Source organism: Euprymna scolopes, chromosome 24 (genome assembly GCF_053919585.1).
Source record: "Euprymna scolopes isolate OS-2025 chromosome 24, ASM5391958v1, whole genome shotgun sequence".
In the NCBI taxonomy this organism is placed as follows: Eukaryota; Metazoa; Mollusca; class Cephalopoda; order Sepiida; family Sepiolidae; genus Euprymna; species Euprymna scolopes.
This window is the reverse complement of record NC_136505.1, coordinates 87,456,250-87,476,694: the sequence shown is the minus strand read 5'-3', so window position 1 is coordinate 87,476,694 and position 20,445 is coordinate 87,456,250. Positions and strand designations below refer to the sequence as shown.

Below are 20,445 nucleotides of genomic sequence, written 5' to 3'. Positions count from 1 at the left end.
TGATACTCTAAGAAAGTAACCCCTGTCATGGACGTGCGTCAGAAGTAGGTATGCGTCATTGAATACGATGCGTCATTGAGATGAATCATTGATGCAAAATGCATCGAGAATGTTGGTGCCTGTGTCCAAAACATTTACATAACAAACAGTTGCTGATCCCTTTTACTATTATTTTATATATTTGCATTGAACGTCTGGAAGTGTTTAACACGAAAGTATTTGAAGTTATAGCATTTCTTTATACACCACGTTCCTCGTCTTTTTACAGTCACTTTTTTTTTCAGAGCGAGCATCAGATCATGTGGGTTTCTAACCCACGATGCCGCTACATACAGTTGACCATGGGTGAAAGTCGGTTCTTCCAGCCATACACCCACCTTGCTCAGTGTCTGGCCTTGACTTTTATTGATTGCCATGGCCTCACCGGGAATTGGGGACGATTCCACGCGACAAATTGTTCATCTATATGATTCATTTGTATTCTTGGTATGAGTACCTCCTCCCCCACATAGTCTCCTGAGGGGTTCTTGCATTGGAGCAGGATGTTGGTGGCTCTACTGAGGACCAGTCTCGTACCATTCCACAGCCCTTGCCTGGGAAACAGGTTCCTCATAGACACAGATATATAGATATATAGGTATATAGGTATATATTGATACAGGAACTGAGAACGCACTAAAAATGTGACTTTTTTTGCATTTTTTGCCTTTTTTTGCATTTCCATACACCAAACATGGATATACATATCACTAAAACATCCGCTAGGTCATAAGCTTCATTTCGGTATCGAACTTACCTGGGTGGGTTGCCTGTAGGCTGAGATAAACCGTGTCACACACACACACACACAAACACAGTAGAAAAATTTATATATAGATAGATATACTAACATGCCGCCTAACCTTGCCTTGATTGTAAAATATATTTTAATGTACGTACATTTTGTATTTATTATTATAGAGTCAATTCTTTATTAATTATTATATTGTATCCAATATAAAGTAGTGATTATATATATATATATATATATATATATATATATATATATAGTCATCCACATACAGTACTGTTTCGCTGTATCACAGCTGATCAGTGCAGCTAGACAGGCAACTACCTCAAGCCAGGATCGAAACCCGACCACCTGTACAACAGTCAAGGCTTCGAACCATTACGCTAATCGGCAGCTGCTGTGCGGGTAGTGAATTAACAATGTTTTGACATCGTCTGAATACCCAAGCTCGATTTGTTTACACAAATAGCATAACAAATATATATATTTCTTGTATTTTTTGTATTTAATATTTTATTTTCTTTATATTGTAAGCGACCCTCTTGTGATCAAGAGCGGAGGACCGCTTGAAATATTAAAAATAAAATATTAAATACAAAAATAAACCCCATCGTTTTCATGCTTCAAAAACCTTGAAATCTCTCTCTCTCTCTCTCTCTCTCTCTCTCTCTCTCTCTATATATATATATATATATATATATATATATATATATATATATATATATATATATATATATATTTCCCCAAAATCTCTGGCCTTGATGGAAGGGAGACTAAAACTTGCTGCTATGGTTTCAAATGATCTTAAATAACAAGAGGAGACTTGATTCCAAATATTTCTCATATGTTGTATCTCCCCTCTTTTGGAAATAGGGTACGATTATGAATATCTCCAGTATCAAATCTTTATACACTGTGAAATTTACTTTATGTATGAAAACCAAAGAGGGGAGATACAGCATATGAGAAATATTTGGAATCAAGTCTCCCCTTGTTGTTATTTCATATCATTTGAAATTATAGCAGCAAGTTTTAGTCTCCCTTCCATCAAGGCCAGAGGTTTTTGGGAAAATATCAGATATTTTGTAATTCATATGCAAAACTAGGAAAACAAATAACTATGATTGAAATATTGGTAAAGGTGCAGTATTTTTCCACCCTCAAAAAATCTTTTAAAATTACTATTTTAGGTTTTCGAGGATGCTTAAAACGAAAATAACGTTTTAAATTCCAGGAAACAAGTATTTTTCAAGATATGCAAACATTACAGTTTAAAAAAGTGGGGATCACTTTTCTATATTAATTTAACGTAAAATTAGCATCCACTACAAAGCCACCTTTTGAGCGAGGAGGAGGAGGAGGAGGAGGAGGAGGAGGGGGGCGTCTGTTATTTTTTTTTAGGTTTTGTGTTTATTTGGTAATTGTGGTCTGGTAGATCAATACAAAACCTACCTTAAAAAAATTGATTTCTGGAGGTTTTCGGGTGTGCTGAAGGCGAATATCGCATTTAAATTTTCAGCAAATATGTATTTTTCTGAGTATAAAGCAATGTAATTCTTTATTTTTAAGTGGTGGCCATTGTTGTACACGCAAGCGCCCACATATTTTTACTTAATACCTGGAAAAATACTTATTTGCGGAAAATTTAAATGCGATATTCGTATTCAGCACACGAGAAAATCTAAAGAAAACAAGTTTTTTAAGGTAGGTTTTGTTTTGGTCTATAAGGGCACAATTACCAAATAAACACCACCCTGTAAAACAATAACAGACCTCCCCCCCCACCACCACCAAAAAAAGTGGCCTTATGTTGGTGCTCATTTTACGTTAAATTATTATAGAAAAGTGACCCCCGCTTTTGGAACTATAATTTCTTTATATCTTGGAAATTAATTGTAAACGTTAGTTTTTACCCAGCACCCTCGAAATAATAGTGGTCATTTTAAAGGATCTTTTGAGGGTGGAAACATACTGCACCTTTACTAAAACATTTTATGTCTGTAAAAAAGCGCCATGAATGATGGATAATCCCTTTAATATGCGATCTTAAGGGTAAATGTCATATAGCCCACTACACAATTTAGGTCATTACCTTTCCAACGAGCCTTCATTTGTTAAATTCTAATCAATTGTCGCTGCGATTTGGAACTTATAAAATTGGCAAAAAAAATGTGTTGTGTGTATATATATATATATATATATATATATATATATATATATATATAAAAAAAAAAAAAAAACTAATCATATATATATATATGATTAGTTTTTTTTTTTTTTTGGAAAAAGAATTCCAGCAGAGTGCTCAATTAAAAGGAAAATCCAAATTTTAAGAGCGTACTTATATTTTGTGTACAGAAAGTTGTTAGTTGAGACAGGTCATTGGTACCGTCGGTTTGAGGTTCGAGATTTGAACGTGGATTCGCGAGGTATATATACTTCACACTTCCGGTTATAAGATAGACGAATATTGGCTGAAGAGAGCTTGATAAGGATACCTTAAACGGGCCTTATTATCGGGCTTGTAACCGACGGTACCAATGACCTGTCTCAACTAACAACTTTCTGTACACAAAATATATATATATATATACTAGCATTTCAGCCCGGCATTGCCCGGGTGTTTGGATGTGTATGTTGAGCAAAAAAAAAAAAAAAATGTAGGAAGGCAGGCTCGAACCCGTACCACAAAGGAGGAAAAGAACGGGGTAAAACCTAACGTTTATGCTGTTACGACCACCGCCAAACCGGAAGAGACATTTTTTAAAATTAAGGCTAGACAATCTAAAGGAGAGGATAATTTTCAAAATTATCGGCGAAAAAAGTGACCCCCCCTGTAGAAAAGTGCCTAGTTGAAGGAGAAGATATTAATGTTTTGAGCCAATTTTTCGATATTTGTCGTATGAAAGGTGGAACTTTAAAACGATACTGATCTTGGTAAAATCTGTCGCATCTATTGAAAGTTTAAAGCAGACATGCAAACAGGCATACATACATACATTTATATATTGGTAACTAAAAATTTTCGACCCAAACTGATGAAAAAGCTTGCCCTATCTCTGAATACCCTTTATGTAAAATTTCAAATATTTAGACCAGAAATTGTCTGAGTAATTTGGAAGAGACCGCAGAGGTCAATTTTTTTTAACTTTGACCCCTATTATGACCCCTTAAAATTTATTGTTTTGGGCTCAAATCAAGTTATTAAGTTAGATCCATGTCCAAGGAACCTATATCTAAAATTTCAAGTGCGTAGACCCAAAATTGTCGGAGGAGTTTGGTAGAGTTCTCAAAGGTCAAATCGTTGAACTTTGACCCCTTAATCGCCAAATTTCTGGCCCAAATCTCAGTACCCTGTATATCAAATTTCGAGTCTGTAGACTAAAAATTGACAGAGTTATTGCGTAGGGAAATGTACACAGACACACAAATACACAGACACGTTCACTTTTATAGATATATGTTAGTCATAAATTTGTCAGGGACTTCTTCCTTTGTCAGAATTTACTGGAGTTGTTTTTCATATTAATATTATATATATATATTTACTGAATTCCTTTTTTATACTGGTTATTGTTGTGATTCTCAAGACGTTACAAATCAATGTGTTTGAAAGTCCTTAGATAAGACCGGATAGCACATTGCATGCTGGGAAATTTGCATTTGATGAATGGCCTTTAACGGCTTTATTGATTAGATTTTCAAATACAAATTTAAACAATGCTTCAAAAGAACAATGACATATGCTGTTCATTCTTATTGACGTTTCGACTGGTACGGCCACATTACCTGCCGTCAGTCATCTAAATCCCACATTAATATCAATAGCGCAAAGGCTCTTTATAACAATCAGTTGATAACAACCTGATCCTGACGGACGGCGCAAACAAAATGGCAGCAGATAAGAAAATATTGCAAGTCGTTCATGGAACGTTTAACCTCAGTATGAGAGAAGAACATGAAAAATTAAAATAATAACATATTCTGTTTCTGAAATATGACAGTTGTTCAATAAGAATTGCCCCTGACCCACTTTTCATAACCGTAGAGCAACGAAACTTGGTACAGTTATTAGTCTTTCTCTAGATAAAATCCATCCCACATTTAATGAAGCTCTGAAAACTGTTTTTGTAGAACATCTCAAGTTGGTCTTCTAATCGCAGGCTGCATCATCTGGGAAAGCATTTCCTTTCCAAAATAATTTTATGGCTGGGAAGAGATGAAAGTCAAAGGTGGCAACTCAAGAGATTAAGAAGGATCAGGAAAGAATTCAAAGCCACATGTCTGTTGTGCTAAGAAGATGAAACATGAAAATATAATTAAAAAAGCTCATAAATGAATCCTCATTAACTCAATGAACATATTCTGCTCCTGAAATACATCATTTTTTTTTTTTCAATAATAATATATGCCGGGCATACATGAAGTGCCCAAGAACGAATAAACCTAGAACCCCATCTTCCAACGTAGACCCCTACTACCATGTCTCCTTCTCCAACATCGGGGGTCTACGTTCCAACCTTCCAGAGGTTGAAACCCAATTACAGGAGACGACACCAGACATATTCTTTCTAAGCGAAACTGGAATAGGGCCGACCACTTCCCTAGATGAGTTCATAATTAACGGATACTCTAACTTAACATCTAAATCTGACCCCTAAGATCGCCATGGGCATGGAATATGTGCCTACATTAAAGATGGCTTCCCATGTGGCAGGGATATCTCTAGAGAAGATCCTAATTTACCTTATATGTGCTTCCGGGTTGCACTTGCTTACACCACTGCATTTATATTTGCCCTCTATCGGCCCCACAACAGTGGGGTTACTATCTTTAAGAGCATATCTGAGAAAATAGACCACATCTGTCTGCACACCCCACGGCTACATTCACATCTGTGGTGACTACAACGTCCATAACATGGAATGGCTAACCCACTCAAATAAGGGGAGGTTCTGTCATGATTTTGCCATTGCTTATGACCTCACTCAGATTGTTCGCGAGCCCACCCGTGTGCCTGATACTACAGGTCAATATGCAAGCCTCCTAGACCTTTTTCTCTCAACTTCCCCTGAGCTATGTTAATGTTCCGTTCTTTCTCCTCTAGGATCTTCCGACCACTCCATCGTATCAGTTAAGATAAAAATGAAATGTAATAAGTCCCCAAAGGTACCCCTCCACCATACTCTATACCGATACTCTATAGCTGACTGGGATAGCTTCCGTACATTTATATCTGATCTACCTCTGCATTCCATGTTTAAAAATGATGTGTCCTCTATAGTATCAGACCTGACCAAATGGTTAATTGTAGGCATAGACCGATTCATACCATCTAAAAAATTCCAACAAAAACCTACCAGGCCAGGCATGGTTCTCCTCAGAATGTGCTGCTGTTGTCGCGCACAGAAATCACTTTTTCCATAGCTACGAATGTAATAGATGCACTGAGACTAAAGCTGCTTTCAGGAACGCCAGCAACCACTGTAAAAGAGTGATAAAAAATGCAAGAGAGCTTCTTTTTTTTTTTTTTTTTTTTACATAGGCGTCACCACATTATCAAGGCCAAGAGGCCACTCAAGGATGAGGGTTAAAGAGTGTACAGTAGAAATTGGACAATATAGTAATCATTAGTAATGAAAATTTGGAAAATTTGATAACTTATATGGAACAGCTCATCAAGAACTTATTTACGTTAGACTTGAAGACAGCCATATTGTAGTCAGCCGGAAAGCAGGAAAACGGAAGACAATTCCACAGGCGTGCAGTTCTAAGAAAGAAGCTTTGTTCATGGAATCTACGTTTAGGTTTAGGCACAGATAAAGAGTGGGGGGAATTATTGATAGTGTTTACAGCTAGACGAGTGTTTCTTGTGAAAGTTTGGCGAGGGGGGACCGTAGATTGAAGCTCAGTCGAACACTTTCCATGAAAATAACGATACATCAGAGACAAACTCGCAACATCTCTTCTGTGAGATAGAGGTTGCAAGGAAGAGAAAAGGACATCTCATACGAGGCTACAAAGTCTATTTTGAACTCTATCAAGACAGGCCAAGTCCTTTCTAGCAGCTCCTGCCCAGATGTGGCAACAGTATTCCATCCTTGGACGTACCTGGCTCTTATATAGATAGAGAATAGCATCAGCAGTGAGATATCTACCGGATCGATAGAAAGATCCCACCATTTTTCCAGCGGCCTTGGCAACAGATTTGATGTACGTGTTCCATTTAAGATCAGGAGTAATGGTCAAGCCAAGAAGCTTGTTAAAACTTGAGGCCTCCTGAAGACGAGAGCCATTCATTTCAATTGATGCCAGATGTGGATCAGAATGTTGATGATGTAAAGAGAGAAGCTTGGTTTTAGATGCATTAAAAGTAACCAGCCACTCCTTACCCCATCGTACTACGTGCTCAAGATCAGAGGAGAGAGAATTGGAGAGAACTTGGTCGTTTACTGTCTTAGATGTGCTACCATAAATGGTAGTGTCGTCAGCATAGATGTCTACAAATGATGTAAGGATGTGATTTGGAAGATCATTAATATAGATCAAGAAAAGAGTTGGACCCAGGATGGATCCCTGAGGGACACCGGCATTAATACTGTGAGCTTCTGATTTTTGCCCCTCAACTACTACTCTTATGAATCTATCAGAAAGAAATGATTTAATAATTGAGAAGACATTTCCAGCAATACCATAGCTAGAGATCTTATGAAGTAAACCTTTATGCCATACCCTATCAAACGCCTTAGATATGTCAAGAGCAATTGCCCTAGAAAGGTTGCCTCCATCGAGAGATTTGCTATATGCCCAGTCTGTTAAATCCAAAGTAGCTGATCAGCGGCTTGGTTCCCACCAGTTTTGGCAAATAACAAATAGGATTCTGAACAGAAGTGTGCGTTCTATCCCAACCATTATCAACGGACCAGAGGTCATCTCCTCAGCTTCAGACAAGGCTAAATTATTTGCCAAGAACTTTGCAGCTAATTCTACCCTATGCGACGAAGGCCATCAACTCCCCATATTTCCTCCTATAATACAGAACATGCTAGGTAACATACAAATATCTGTGCATGAGGTCGCCAAGCTAATCAAGAACCTTGATTCAAGTAAAGCTACTGGCCCTGACGGCATCCCAATTATAGTGTTAAAAAAGCTTCAACCAGAACTTCCTCCCATACTTACAAAACTGTTTAAACGTTGCCTTAAGGAAAAGTGCTTCCCAACACCTTGGAAAACTTCATCAGTATGACCTGTATTTAAGAACTCAGGTGATAAGTCATCTCCCTCTCAGTACAGACCAATAAGTCTCCTGTGTGTCATGAGTAAGTTGCTGGAATCCATATTAAATAGAGAAATAGTCAACCACCTCGGCAGAAATCACATTCTTAGTGACACACAATATGGTTTCCATTCTGCAAGATCTACCGCAGATGTGCTAACGTTTATATCTCATAGGATTAGTGAATCTCTTGACAAAGGTTCCTTTCCAGGGCAATTGCTCTTGACATATCAAAGGCCTTCGACAAAGTATGGCATAAAGGCCTACTTCACAAAATCTCCAGCTACGGTATAACTGGAAATATTCTCTCCATCATTAAATCATTTCTCTCTGATAGGCTCATAAGAGTAGTGGTTGATGAACAAAAATCAGAGGCCTGCAGTATTAATGCTGGAGTCCCTCAAGGGTTGATCCTGGGTCCAACTCTCTTCCTGATCTACATCAATGATCTCCCTAAACACATACTTAAATCATTCGTTGACATCTATGCTGATGACACGACCATCTACAGCAACACATCAAAGGCTGTAAATGACAAAGCTCTCCCTGATTCTCTCTCCTCTGCTCTCGAACGAGTGGTTCTTGGGGGAAGACGTGGCTGGTTACCTTTAATGCATCTAAAACCAAACTCCTATCTTTACATCATCAACGCTCTGATCCCCATCTGGCATCAATTGAAATGGGTGGCTCTCGTCTAGGAGAAGCCCCATCTTTTGACAAGCTTCAGGGCTTGACCTTCACTCCTGATCTGATTTTGAACACGTACATCAAGTCTGTGGCCAAGGTCGCTGGAAAGATGGTGGGATCCTTCTACCGCTCCTGAAGATATCTCACTACTGATGCAATTCTCTATCTATATAAAAGCCAAGTACATCCAAGGATGGAATACTGCTGCCATATCTGGGCAGGAGCTGCTAAAAACAGCCTATCCTGCCTTGACAGAGTACAAAATAAACTTCGTGGCTTAGTGGGGGATGCCGTTTTCTCTTCCCTGCAACCTCTCTCTTACAGAAGAGATGTTGCAAGCCTATCTTTGTTTTATTATTATTTCCATGACAGGTGCTCGTCTGAACTCCAATCTCTGGTCCCCCCTCGCCAATCTTTTACAAAATCACCCGTCTAGCTGAATCCACTGTCAAAAACTTTCCCCACTCTTTATCTATGCCTAAATCCAAATGTAGATTCCATCAGAAAAGCTACTTTCTTAGAACTGCACGCCTGTGGAACTCTGTTCCGTCTGCCTGCTTCCCTCCTGACTACAACTTGGATGTCTTCAAGTCCAACGTAAACAAATTCCTGATGAACCGCCCCCTTAAGTAGACACTTTAAATATCCACACTAACGTACTGTACTTACAATAACCCTTATCCCTGAGTGGCTTCCGGGTCTTCATAAGTGGTGACCACCTTGTAAAAAAAAAAAAAAAAAATATATATATATATGAAAAGGATCCGTGAGCTAAAAATATCACTGGTATGTGAGACCTGCTAGAATGAAACTCCAGGATACAGTATTTGTTTAATAACAAAAGCCAGCCTAGCCAAACAATTATTGTTATGTTCTATTAAATAAAAGTTGATGCATATTTAGTGGTGGAGGTGAGTGTGAAGGATGATGGCATTCATCTTTTTCAATTTTCAATTTCAATTAGATGCGGTCAGACACAGCTTACACCACAAAATGACTTTCTTCATCCTGACTTTTTTCTAACAAATCATATCACTTGTTCCGTGTTGACTAAGGTATGTTGCAGTTCTAGGAGGTCAACCCTCCCAAGCTTTACCTTCTCCCTTAAGAAGAGAATTTATTTCAAATTATTTTAGATGTATAGCTTGTATAACAACATAATAATGCACGAAATAGAAACTCCATTTAACACAAGACAAATTATGAACATTTAAGGCTTTGATAAATTTTTATCATCAACAAAAGACTAGATTGAATATGCATGTTCAAAAAAAATTCATTTTCATGTGTCATTATTTTTCAAAATAATACAAAGTAAGGTGTTGGTATAAACAGAGAAAAAAGGAAGAATGTTCATAAAGAGTACTTATTCCTTGTTTCTTTTTATTAGTCGAGTAGCAGTCACAAAGAGGAGTGTTTACTGAATTTAACAGTGAAAGTGGGTGACTTCTTTCTTGACTGCATCTGTGTCTTGTTTCCTTTGTGTCTTGTTTCCCTTTTCTCTCGTTTACAAAAATCCTGAGCTGTTATTTCTTCTTACCGGCTCCCACAGATACGTTGGTTGTTAAATTTTATTTTCATCGTGCCCCACTCCCATTGGTTAATTAATTTTTATTATTTTTCTTTTTTTGACTGGATGGGTGCCTCGAGCCTATGCGTAGTAATGCGTTTTACACACTTTGTCTGTGACAGCCAACGAGTAAACATTTGGTTGAAGTTTATTTCTTTCTTCATGAATACCCACAGATGCTCCTACCATGGAATACAGACGAAGCTGTTCAGGCATTTTTTGCAGACCTGAATGCTCTTCCTCAAAGGCACTGACTCTTCAAATCACACTTTCCGACCGTTGTGTTACATTATCCTACCATGGGAGAGAGATAAGCATAACAAAAGTTAAAGGTCCACCCTCCCAGGCTTTGTCTTCTCCCTTTAAAAAGCGGTTAGTTTATTGCGTTACATAACCACTCAGAATACATTGTGATGCTGTAACAGACTCTCTCCACCCTCCTTCATCCTCCCTCTCACTTCTCCACCTTTTCCTTCTATCTCTGTCCCTTCTTTCTCTATCATATCTCTTTCTATTGGGGAATGCTGACGGAGCTGCTCAGGAATTTTTTTGGCAGGCCTGAGTGCTTTTCTAGGACGGCGCCTTTCAAATCTCATATTCCGACCCTTGCGTCACATCATTCTGCCCTGGGGAGGGAGATTTTATTTAACATTTAACCACAAATAAAAAATAAAAATGTTATTGGGTATCTCTTGTTGGGATCAATAATCGACGCTCAACTTAATAGCCTTTTGTCAGACTTTCCCTGTTGGGAAGGCGTGTAAAAAATCAGACTCTTAATCATTTGAATTAATCTCCTGTAGCAGAAATGCCTGATCCGCTGTAATAATCTTCGTCTCACGGCAATGAGAGAAAAGGTTTACAAATAATAAAAGATAAAAAAAAATAATATAGAGACAATAAGCAAGGAGGTTTTTATCGTTGTTTTGCATACCTAATCATTGGCTATTTTAACCTGCATTCACACAATATATAATTAATACTTATCTTGGTGACGTTCACTGTCTTTCTCACATACCAGTGATATTTTTAGCTCACGGATCCTTTTCATATATTCGACTGTTGTGTGTTTAATGTTAACATATTTTAAATGTTATCGTTTTTTTTTATGCGCCATAGACTGACGTATATATTTTATTTATTTATTTAAAAAAAATGTCTTGAGACATAAAAAGAGTTCAATATATTTTATTATGGAAATATTCTTAAAATTTGCAATTTAAAAAGAAAAATCGGAAAATCCTTAATAGTTATTTTTTGGGGGAAACATTTTTTAAAGAAATAATCTCGGAATAATTAAAAAAAAAAAAATAACAAAAAAAATACAAAAATCAAAAATAAAATAAAAAGGCAAACAAAAACAAAACAACAAAAAGAAAAAAGAAAAAAAAGAAAAACAAACAAAAGACAACAACAAAATAAAAAAAAAAAACAACAAAAACGACGAAATGTCCTGCTTAAAAGAATAATAATTTCAATTCGAAAATGAATTCTTCCTTGTAATTTTCAGTTATTATTACGGACGTTCAACACAAAAATGGAAATATTTGAAATTCGTTTGGACTGTCACAAAAAAAAAGGTATTTAAAAAAAGTTCATTTTTTTTAAGAAAGCCCCAAATTTTCATTTTTTTATAAATTCTTAATGTTTTTTATTATTTTAATTATTCAAACTAATATTTTAATCTTCATTATTATTTTAACAACGTTTTAGCCGATGTAAACTCCCAAAATATTTTTCCATCTTAACACTCACTTTTTAAAATGACAACTTTTAGAGGTTTTCAGGTATGCTGAAAATGAATATTGCATTTAAATTTAGCGCAGACAAGTAGTTTTTTGAATGTTAAGATCTTTATTATGCAGGCGTGTCAGAAACTTCGTGAAAATACTGAATAATTCGACTCCCTGTCTTTCCAAGACTACTCGAAAAATGTAATCAAACCCTAATTTTTTTTTCAATTAAAGGAGCAAGGACCAAGGTTTCATTAAAAAAAATACAAACAACGTGTTGAAAAAAAAAAAAAAGGTTTTAAACTTCGATCTTTACAGGTAAATTCCCCAAAAAACTGTTCTTTTTTTGTTTTAAATTAGAATATATTATTTATTGATCTTTTATCTTCAATTTGTGATATATAAAACTTTGGCACATAAATTAATTATTTATTTTTTAATAAACATTTCAAAATGGGGGACGTGAATTAATTCGACTCCCTGTTTTTCCTACTCGAAAAATGTAATTCAAACCCTAATTTTTTTTTCAATTAAACGGGCAAGGACCAAGGTTCCATTAAAAAAAAATACCAGCAACGTCGTTTTGATAAAAAAAAAAAGTTTTTAAACTTCGGACTTTGCAGGTAAATCCCCCCCCCCCCCAAAAAAAAAACTGTTCTTTTTTTTATTTTAAATTTGAATATATTATTTATTGACTTTTTATCTTCAATTTGTGATATATAAAATTTTGGCACATAAATTAATTATTTACTTTTTAATAAACATTTCAAAATAGGGGAGGGGCGTGAATTAAAAAAAAAACGTTTGTCTAAAATATTATATTCTGTTTATTGGAAAGAGCATAAAATTTCACATTGACCCTGAAAAAATCGTAAAAATAGAATCAATAGAAAAATTTTGATAGATTTTTAAAGCTTAAAAATTGAAAAATACTGAACTCGTAAAATTCAATTGATTTCATTACTGTTTTTTAAAAAATAAAGAAAATACTATTTCTCTTTCTTTTTATACAACTTTAATAGTTTATTTTAGAAGTATAATCCATAAAGAAAAGAAACAACCCACTTTTAAAAGAGAAATTACGAGTTTTTTATATTTTATTTGCAGTTTCGTGTTAGGGGGTGTCAAAAATTCCTACAAAAATTCTGATGCATCTATATTATCACTAGTAGCAATTTTGTACGTGTAAACGAAACCGCGAGAAACGAATCGAACGACATCACAACTGAATTTTCCAACTGAAGAAGTACTTTGGGTATGTTTTACAATCCATAGCGTCTCGAAAAAGTGTTCAAGAAATCAAATATACAACAAATAAATGTTACCATAGCCAATAAAAGTTACTTTGCAATCTACCTGCATCATTTTTTGGTGTTTTCTTTTTGTTTTTTTTTTAAGAAGTTTTAAATGCTTTTTCTACTTTTAATGCTTTTTAATTCCATATATATCATAATTTTCGCTTTGTACAATATGCAAGCATCTCCTCCGGTGCTGATAAATTTGTGACACTATCTTCTTCCATTTTTTTGGAAGACAAAAAACACACTCGTTTCGTTTTGGGGCAGGAATTAAAGTTTGAATTAAATTTCTTTCAATTCTCGAAAATACAGTTTATAGTTAAAAGTAATTTTTACAGAAAATTGGAGGGGAGGGGGTTGTATTTTCCCTAGATGTGAACACCTTGAAAATTGCGAATGCAGAGGACATACTTATCTCCCTTTTCGACACTTGAATGGAGGACTTTTTTAAGACCATAACAAACTTTTTTCTTCTTTAAATAAAAGCACAATAGCAGTTGTTCTACCTGATGAATTTTCGTAATTTTTGAATATGTTACTATTTTCGACATGGCAATTAAGCAAGTACTATCATTTGTTATTAACTAATTTGTTACTCCCGTCATCAGCCGAGCAGACCCCAGAATCTTTGTGAAATGCACGGGTCGATAAATGCAGATGTGCCGCAATTTCTTTGTTCACATATATCATTTTTATAACATTATCAGTAACCGAAAGAAATCTATTCTTCACAAAATAAATTTTGCAATACAGCAATCATGAACATGAATACTTCGGTATTCTTTCAATATGTAAGCTAATGAAATGTTTCCAAATATGTATTTACAGAGAGGAATTCAATGACGCACCTCTGCTTCTGACACACATCTATGACAGGAGGTTGTTTTTTTTAAGTCTCACACCGTCAATATCTGCAACTAAGTTCAATCACCATAACAATGCAATTTACCATCTCCTCTGATCCATTCGGACGGAATAAAAAATAGGAGGCATTACTTTTTGGACTCCCCTCGTATATAGTCTTGGAAGTTTTTTAAGCTTTAAAACTTTATGAAAACAAAAACTCTTAGGATTTCATTGGAAAACTCATTTGCTTGTAAATCAACTAATCTCTTGCAATTACTGTATTATTTTGCATCCAAGAATTTACACTACTCTTAATATTATTGTAGGGATTATCAGTTGTTTACCATGAAAAACTGTTTTGAGTTTTTTAAAATAAAACATTTTATGCATCCTCAGTAGTGTTGATCAGATATAGCTTAGTGGTAGAGCATTCAACTACAGATCGAAAGATCCCCCTATTCAAGCCTGGGTGTACCTCACAATTCTATTTTAATTTTTTCTTGTTTCATTTACGATAAAAGAAGAGGTACCATTTAAAATCACCACAAAACATTTCTTTGTTTGCAAATTTTAAAACTAAACATTAAACAGAAATGACTTTTCCAAAGCACTCATCATCAAGCCCAAATATCCGCTGACGTGATATTGTAAACAAACACAGATGGATATTAATTTATTTTTATTTTGGACTATTATTCTCATCTTTATTAGTTGTTGTTTTTCATCTTTATTCACAACGTTTTGGCCAACTATTCCTCTGGCCTTCATCAGGTGGTAACTAATACTAAACAACTAATAAAGATGAGAATAATAGTCCAAAATAAAAATAAATTAATATATATAATGCTCATCTCAAAAATGAATTCCAATTAAGGAATAATATATAAACACAGATGGAATTTGATGAACGACATTATCGTTATTACTTTTTTATTTTATTAATTAATTATTTTATTTTTTTGCAAATTAGTTCATCAGGCAAAATATTCCTTGTAATCTATAATATTCAATAGAGGATTGATTTTATAATAATATATACGGAATCTGTATAAATTAAAATATCATGCTTAAGTGTATTGTATGGCCGGGCAACACCAGGCATCTAAATAGTATTGTATGAATAAGAAAAACATGTATATATTAGTGTTAGGACGATTAATCGGAATTGGGAATTGAAAAAATCGGAACTTTTTGTGGTATTGGAATCAATATCAGAATCAGAAAAAATTTGTGCCTATTTCCTGATGCCAAAAACGATTCTTTGAATTGGCTTTTTTTATTTGATTTTCTATAAAGAAAAATATTCTCCCGCTGATAGTAATACTAAAATGATGAATATATATTAATTTTAAACTATTAGTAAAACTAAAATCGATTAGATCATCCCTCACAAGTGTACCATTGCGTTTGAGAAAAGATCTGCATATTTAACATGCGTTTTTACAGTAATCCTGAAAAATAACAACTTTATAATTAAATATTTAGAGATTTATAAAGAATCGGAATCGGGAATTTAATGCAGAATTGGAATCGGAAAAAATATTGAAATCGTCCCATCCATAGTACATATGTATGGTCATACATATGTACTATGGATTGGAACAATAAAAATGAAACTGCATAGCTGGTTCCACAATTATATTTTAAGTTGTGTCAGTTTGAGTTTATCTGTCACACGTTTATATTGTTCTGCCTTTTATAAAATTAATTTTTTCTTATATACACATTAAACAATGCTATAAGCAAACTACTTTAATCTGTTATTTTTTAAAACTTTTTTGTGAAAGAAAACCAAAACAAACAAAACAAAACGAAAACAAAATCTTCAGATTATTGTATCATTAAATATTTGTATTAAAAACTAACATTTCATAGTCGGCATTGTCTGGGAGTTTTTTGTTTTTGTTTTTCATGACTTCCGACTTTCTTTTTTTTTTTTTCTTTTTAAATTAATTCCTCTAACATAACAGTTTTGCATCACTTTTATGCCCCTTTTCCGAAGATTAAAATCAAGACATAACGATACAAAACCTTATGTCTAGAATTCTTATTCCAATTTTGATCAAAATCTATGACAGGATTTGATTCTAGAAAACTGTTTAAAATTTAATACTTTAGCTTAAAAGGTCTTAAGAAGAAATTTGAATTCAGTAAATCTTGATTAATTGGTATTTAATGAATGCAAATCAAATTCAATGCAACTCTGATCTATTTAAATTTTCAAACGGGGGATTTTCACATATTATTCTCCTTAGAAACTTTGTAAAATGCTCCAAATAAACTGAAATTATTTATTAAGTTACATCTAATATCTATTGTTAGCAAGGCGCTTGGCATTGCCCAATTGTAAAATACGCTTAAATATGATATTTTAATTTATGCAGATTTCATATTTATTATCATAGAGCCAATTCGATATTGTTTATTATATTGTACCCAATGTATAGTAGTGATTTCAAAAGTAGAAAAAAATTAACAAATATTACTTGAGTGCCATAAAATTTCTACAGCTGTTTCTGTTTCTAGTTTCCAATTAAGGTTCAAATGGTTTTTGAGACATAAAAATTTTTTTTAGTTAGAATCGAAACCAAGACATTTAATGCTCTAGCTTTAGTCCCTACTAAGTTATCGTTAGATGGATAAGAAATAGCTAAAAAAGAACCAAACTTTAACATATAAATGTGTATATATTTGTATATGCATGCAAGAACACTTTAAGTCGACTTACGCTTGCCAAATTTTGTTTTCTATTTTGATCCCTTAGCAGCTATTTTTACCGGCCATAACAGACCCAGAACAGAATGGCCCACAAAAAAAATGCAATCATTTAACTTGTCTTGCGCTGCTCTGTAATCTTGGGGTCCACCCCTTTTTTATGCTTTTTGTATGAAACTAAATCAAACTAAATACAACCCACATTGCACCAAACTGCTTTATTTAAAAACATTCATAGTGATCAGTTAATTGGTTTAGGAACTAATCTCATACATACAGATGTATAAGCTTATAGATACATTTATATCGAAAATCGAAATATATATATATATATATATATATTAAATAAAAGATGGAGAAAAGTTACATATAACTTCACTAGCATGAAGACGCGACGTTGTTCAGGATTGAATGAGGATCAACAAATTTTTCATTCTCTTATAAATTTATTGTCATCGAAATTGATGAAATCGCCTATTTTTTAAACTAATCGATTGATTGATTGCTCTTGTTAGGGACCCCCACCTGTGCAGTGTATCAGGAAGAAGCTTCACATGCATCTCCACAGTGAGCTGTTCACAATACATTATAGGGTACATTGCACTGTAGAGAATATGCTGTTGATTTTATAAAATCCCTCAAATTGTCATGATCGACTCCTTAATTCCTGTAAAGGCGATCATTCACGTGTCAGTCCAAGGGAAGTAACTCTATTCCTTAGGTTGACTCTAACAGAGAGAAAGATTCCAGTTTGAAAAGATGCACAAGAAGGTTGGCTGTTATATCGGCTGAAACATTGTGAAAATAAGATCCAAGATGAGATCAGTCATTTGAATAATCTGAATATAAAATATGTAACAGTAAAAACGAAAATGTTTTGGGATTATTGGATGAGATATTCAACAGAATCTGATTTTTATATTGATTGATTCTTTAATTGTTCTAAGCAGCAGTTAAGAGTTGAATTGAGAAGATTTTAAAATAAATGGCGATTCCCCAAATACGTTTTTCTATTAATCATTTGTTTTATATATTTTCAGGAACTTGTCCGTTATAACAACTCACGGAAGGAAGATGATATCTGCTACCTGACGCTATACAGTCTTCATATTAAAATGTGAAACTGGTTAAGAAGAAAGGGGTTCGATTTACCAGCTCGAAAAGACCCCCAGGTCGAAACTATCTACGGGAGATTATGCTTCAACGATTCAGATCAAAGCTACCAAATCAAACATTTCTTAAGTTTGTAATAACTGTTCTTTTATAAGAATTACTGAACGAATGAATAATCTGAACCAAGAAATAACAAGCCAGGAGAAAGGATACACCAGGAAATAACTTACAAAATTGGTGCCTAATTGTGTTTTGATAATATTCAAATATAATTCACTTGTTACTAATTAAGCAAAAGGCTGAACAATACTACTTGTTAAGATGAGTTAGCGGGTTCGAATCCAATCAGGGCATTTGTTGCTTCCGCCTTCAAGATATAGAATACATTTCTTAGAACCAAATTTCAATTTGATCCTTGAAAATTTGCCCGGTTTCTATTGTAAACAGTTAAAAGAGAAAATACCCTAAAACTTTTATATTTAAGAAAAGGCAACAATGAACGGTTTCCGTTTCAGTCTCCGGACTAGTTGTTTCATTGTGACGATTATTATAACTTCAATTTGTCTGTACCTTGTGTTGCCGTCGCCTGAAGAAAAGAAACCCTTCAAGAACCCAATGACCAGGTTGGAGATTACAATTATGATGGACACTGTGGCCACCATGAGCAGAGCTCTGGAGGTAGCTAACCTTACCTACTTCCTTTATGGCACCAGCCTTTTGGGTTCCTTCCGTCACCATGGCCAGGTCCCTTGGGATGATAGTTTTTCTGTTATGGCCAATGGTTCACAGCGTCATTTGGTGGAGCAGGCACTTCAAATGTTCGACAATAGCTTCGACTTGTATGCACCAGAAAAAAGTGAGCAGAAACCCTGGCGATATTTTCATAAAATGATCGGCAGGTCAAGCCTTCCACAGCATCCATATGGTTGGCCAAACGTTGCAATTTACTTTTTCGCGGAGAATGAGACGCATATTTGGTGCGAGCTGCCAGAGCGAGATGAAAAGACTGAGTTTCGCAAGGACAAAATTTTTCCCCTCCGGCGACGACCATTCTCCTCACTGCGCCTCTACTCACCTTGCGATCCACGGCACATGATCAACACGCATGACATGGACGAATGTCGATCGAGCCGGACGTGGCATAAGTTTGACCTACAACTCCCCACAGAACACTGGGTTAGTCTTCCCTGTGAGAAACTTTGGTGGAAATTTCCTTTTGTTTATCGGATACGACACTCTCATGGGTGGCACGAGACACTTCGAGTGGGCGATTATATGATGCACTCGATCAGGATGGGTGAATACTGTTAATGACCCTTATCCTAGAGTGGCCTCCGGGCCTTGGTAAGCGGTGACCTCCCCTCTCCCCCCAGTAAAATATATATATATATATATATATATATGTATATATGTATGTATGTATGTGTGTGTGTATATTTATGTATGTATGATATTTTTTCTCTGACCGTATCACACACACACACACACACACATATATATATAATAAGACAAATTGAAATGATGAAAAATAAAATTGACGATGATTTATTAGTTTATCAAATGTTCAAAATATATAATTTTTTTCCTTATTCTATGGAGTTTCAAAAATTAGGCTTTTCTTTTCAGAGGACACAATTAAAAAAAATAATAGCAAAGAATTACTTGTTTGTATAAATTTGAAAACTTTGAAATTTGTAAAACAAAATATTTCTACAATCCATTAAAAGAAAAATTTGATAAACTAATGATGTAAATTTTATTTTTCATCATTTGTTTTATATTAATGATCTATTTATAATATCGCACATCCCTTTATGAAGACAACATTTAATATATATATATATATATATATATATATATATATATATATATATATATATAATAAAATAAAAATGTATATCAATATCTGTTTTATGTATGTATAAATTTACATATGTGTATATATATATATATATAATTCACACTGAGCATATCGAATATTGCTTTTCAAGCCTGACAGACTCTTACACTTTCTTGCACAGGAATCGCAAACATAATGTCTTATACAAGTTGTTGATTGTGCTTTAGTTTTTCATTTTACTTCAATAAGTTCTCCTAAATCAAAAGTCTAACACTTGTTTTCTTTTGAGATACATAGATATCCAAATGTTTCAAAACTTAGCAAAGAAGTGGAGAACATTATTTTCCATCGTCCCAACTGACCGCTTAAGTTATGTTTTCTTGTGGTCTTTTCTTGGATTTGTCCGATTCCAAGACAAAAATTCATCTGGTTTGATTTTTCACGGTTGTTTCATTTTTTTTCAGTCAAATTTCTCAGAAATCAAATGCTAACACTTAGATGAGATTCATAGATATTCGAATATTCCAGTAAATTTCTCCTTTACGTCTCAAACACCCAGTAAAAATGTTGAGAA

The 20,445-nt window shown here is 34.4% G+C and overlaps 1 protein-coding gene across 1 annotated transcript in view; it reads left to right on the top strand.

Moving 5' to 3' along the window:
* The window catches only part of LOC145246471 (uncharacterized), a 30,444-nt gene extending 10,793 nt beyond the window's left edge, over positions 1-19,651 (top strand). Inside the window, exon 2 of the mRNA XM_080108089.1 lies at positions 17,959-19,651. Within this exon, the coding sequence (XP_079964215.1) occupies positions 18,527-19,342 (816 nt within the window). The 5' untranslated portion in view covers positions 17,959-18,526 and the 3' untranslated portion in view covers positions 19,343-19,651. The remainder of the gene's footprint in view (positions 1-17,958) is intronic.
* Positions 19,652-20,445: the final 794 nt, after the last annotated feature.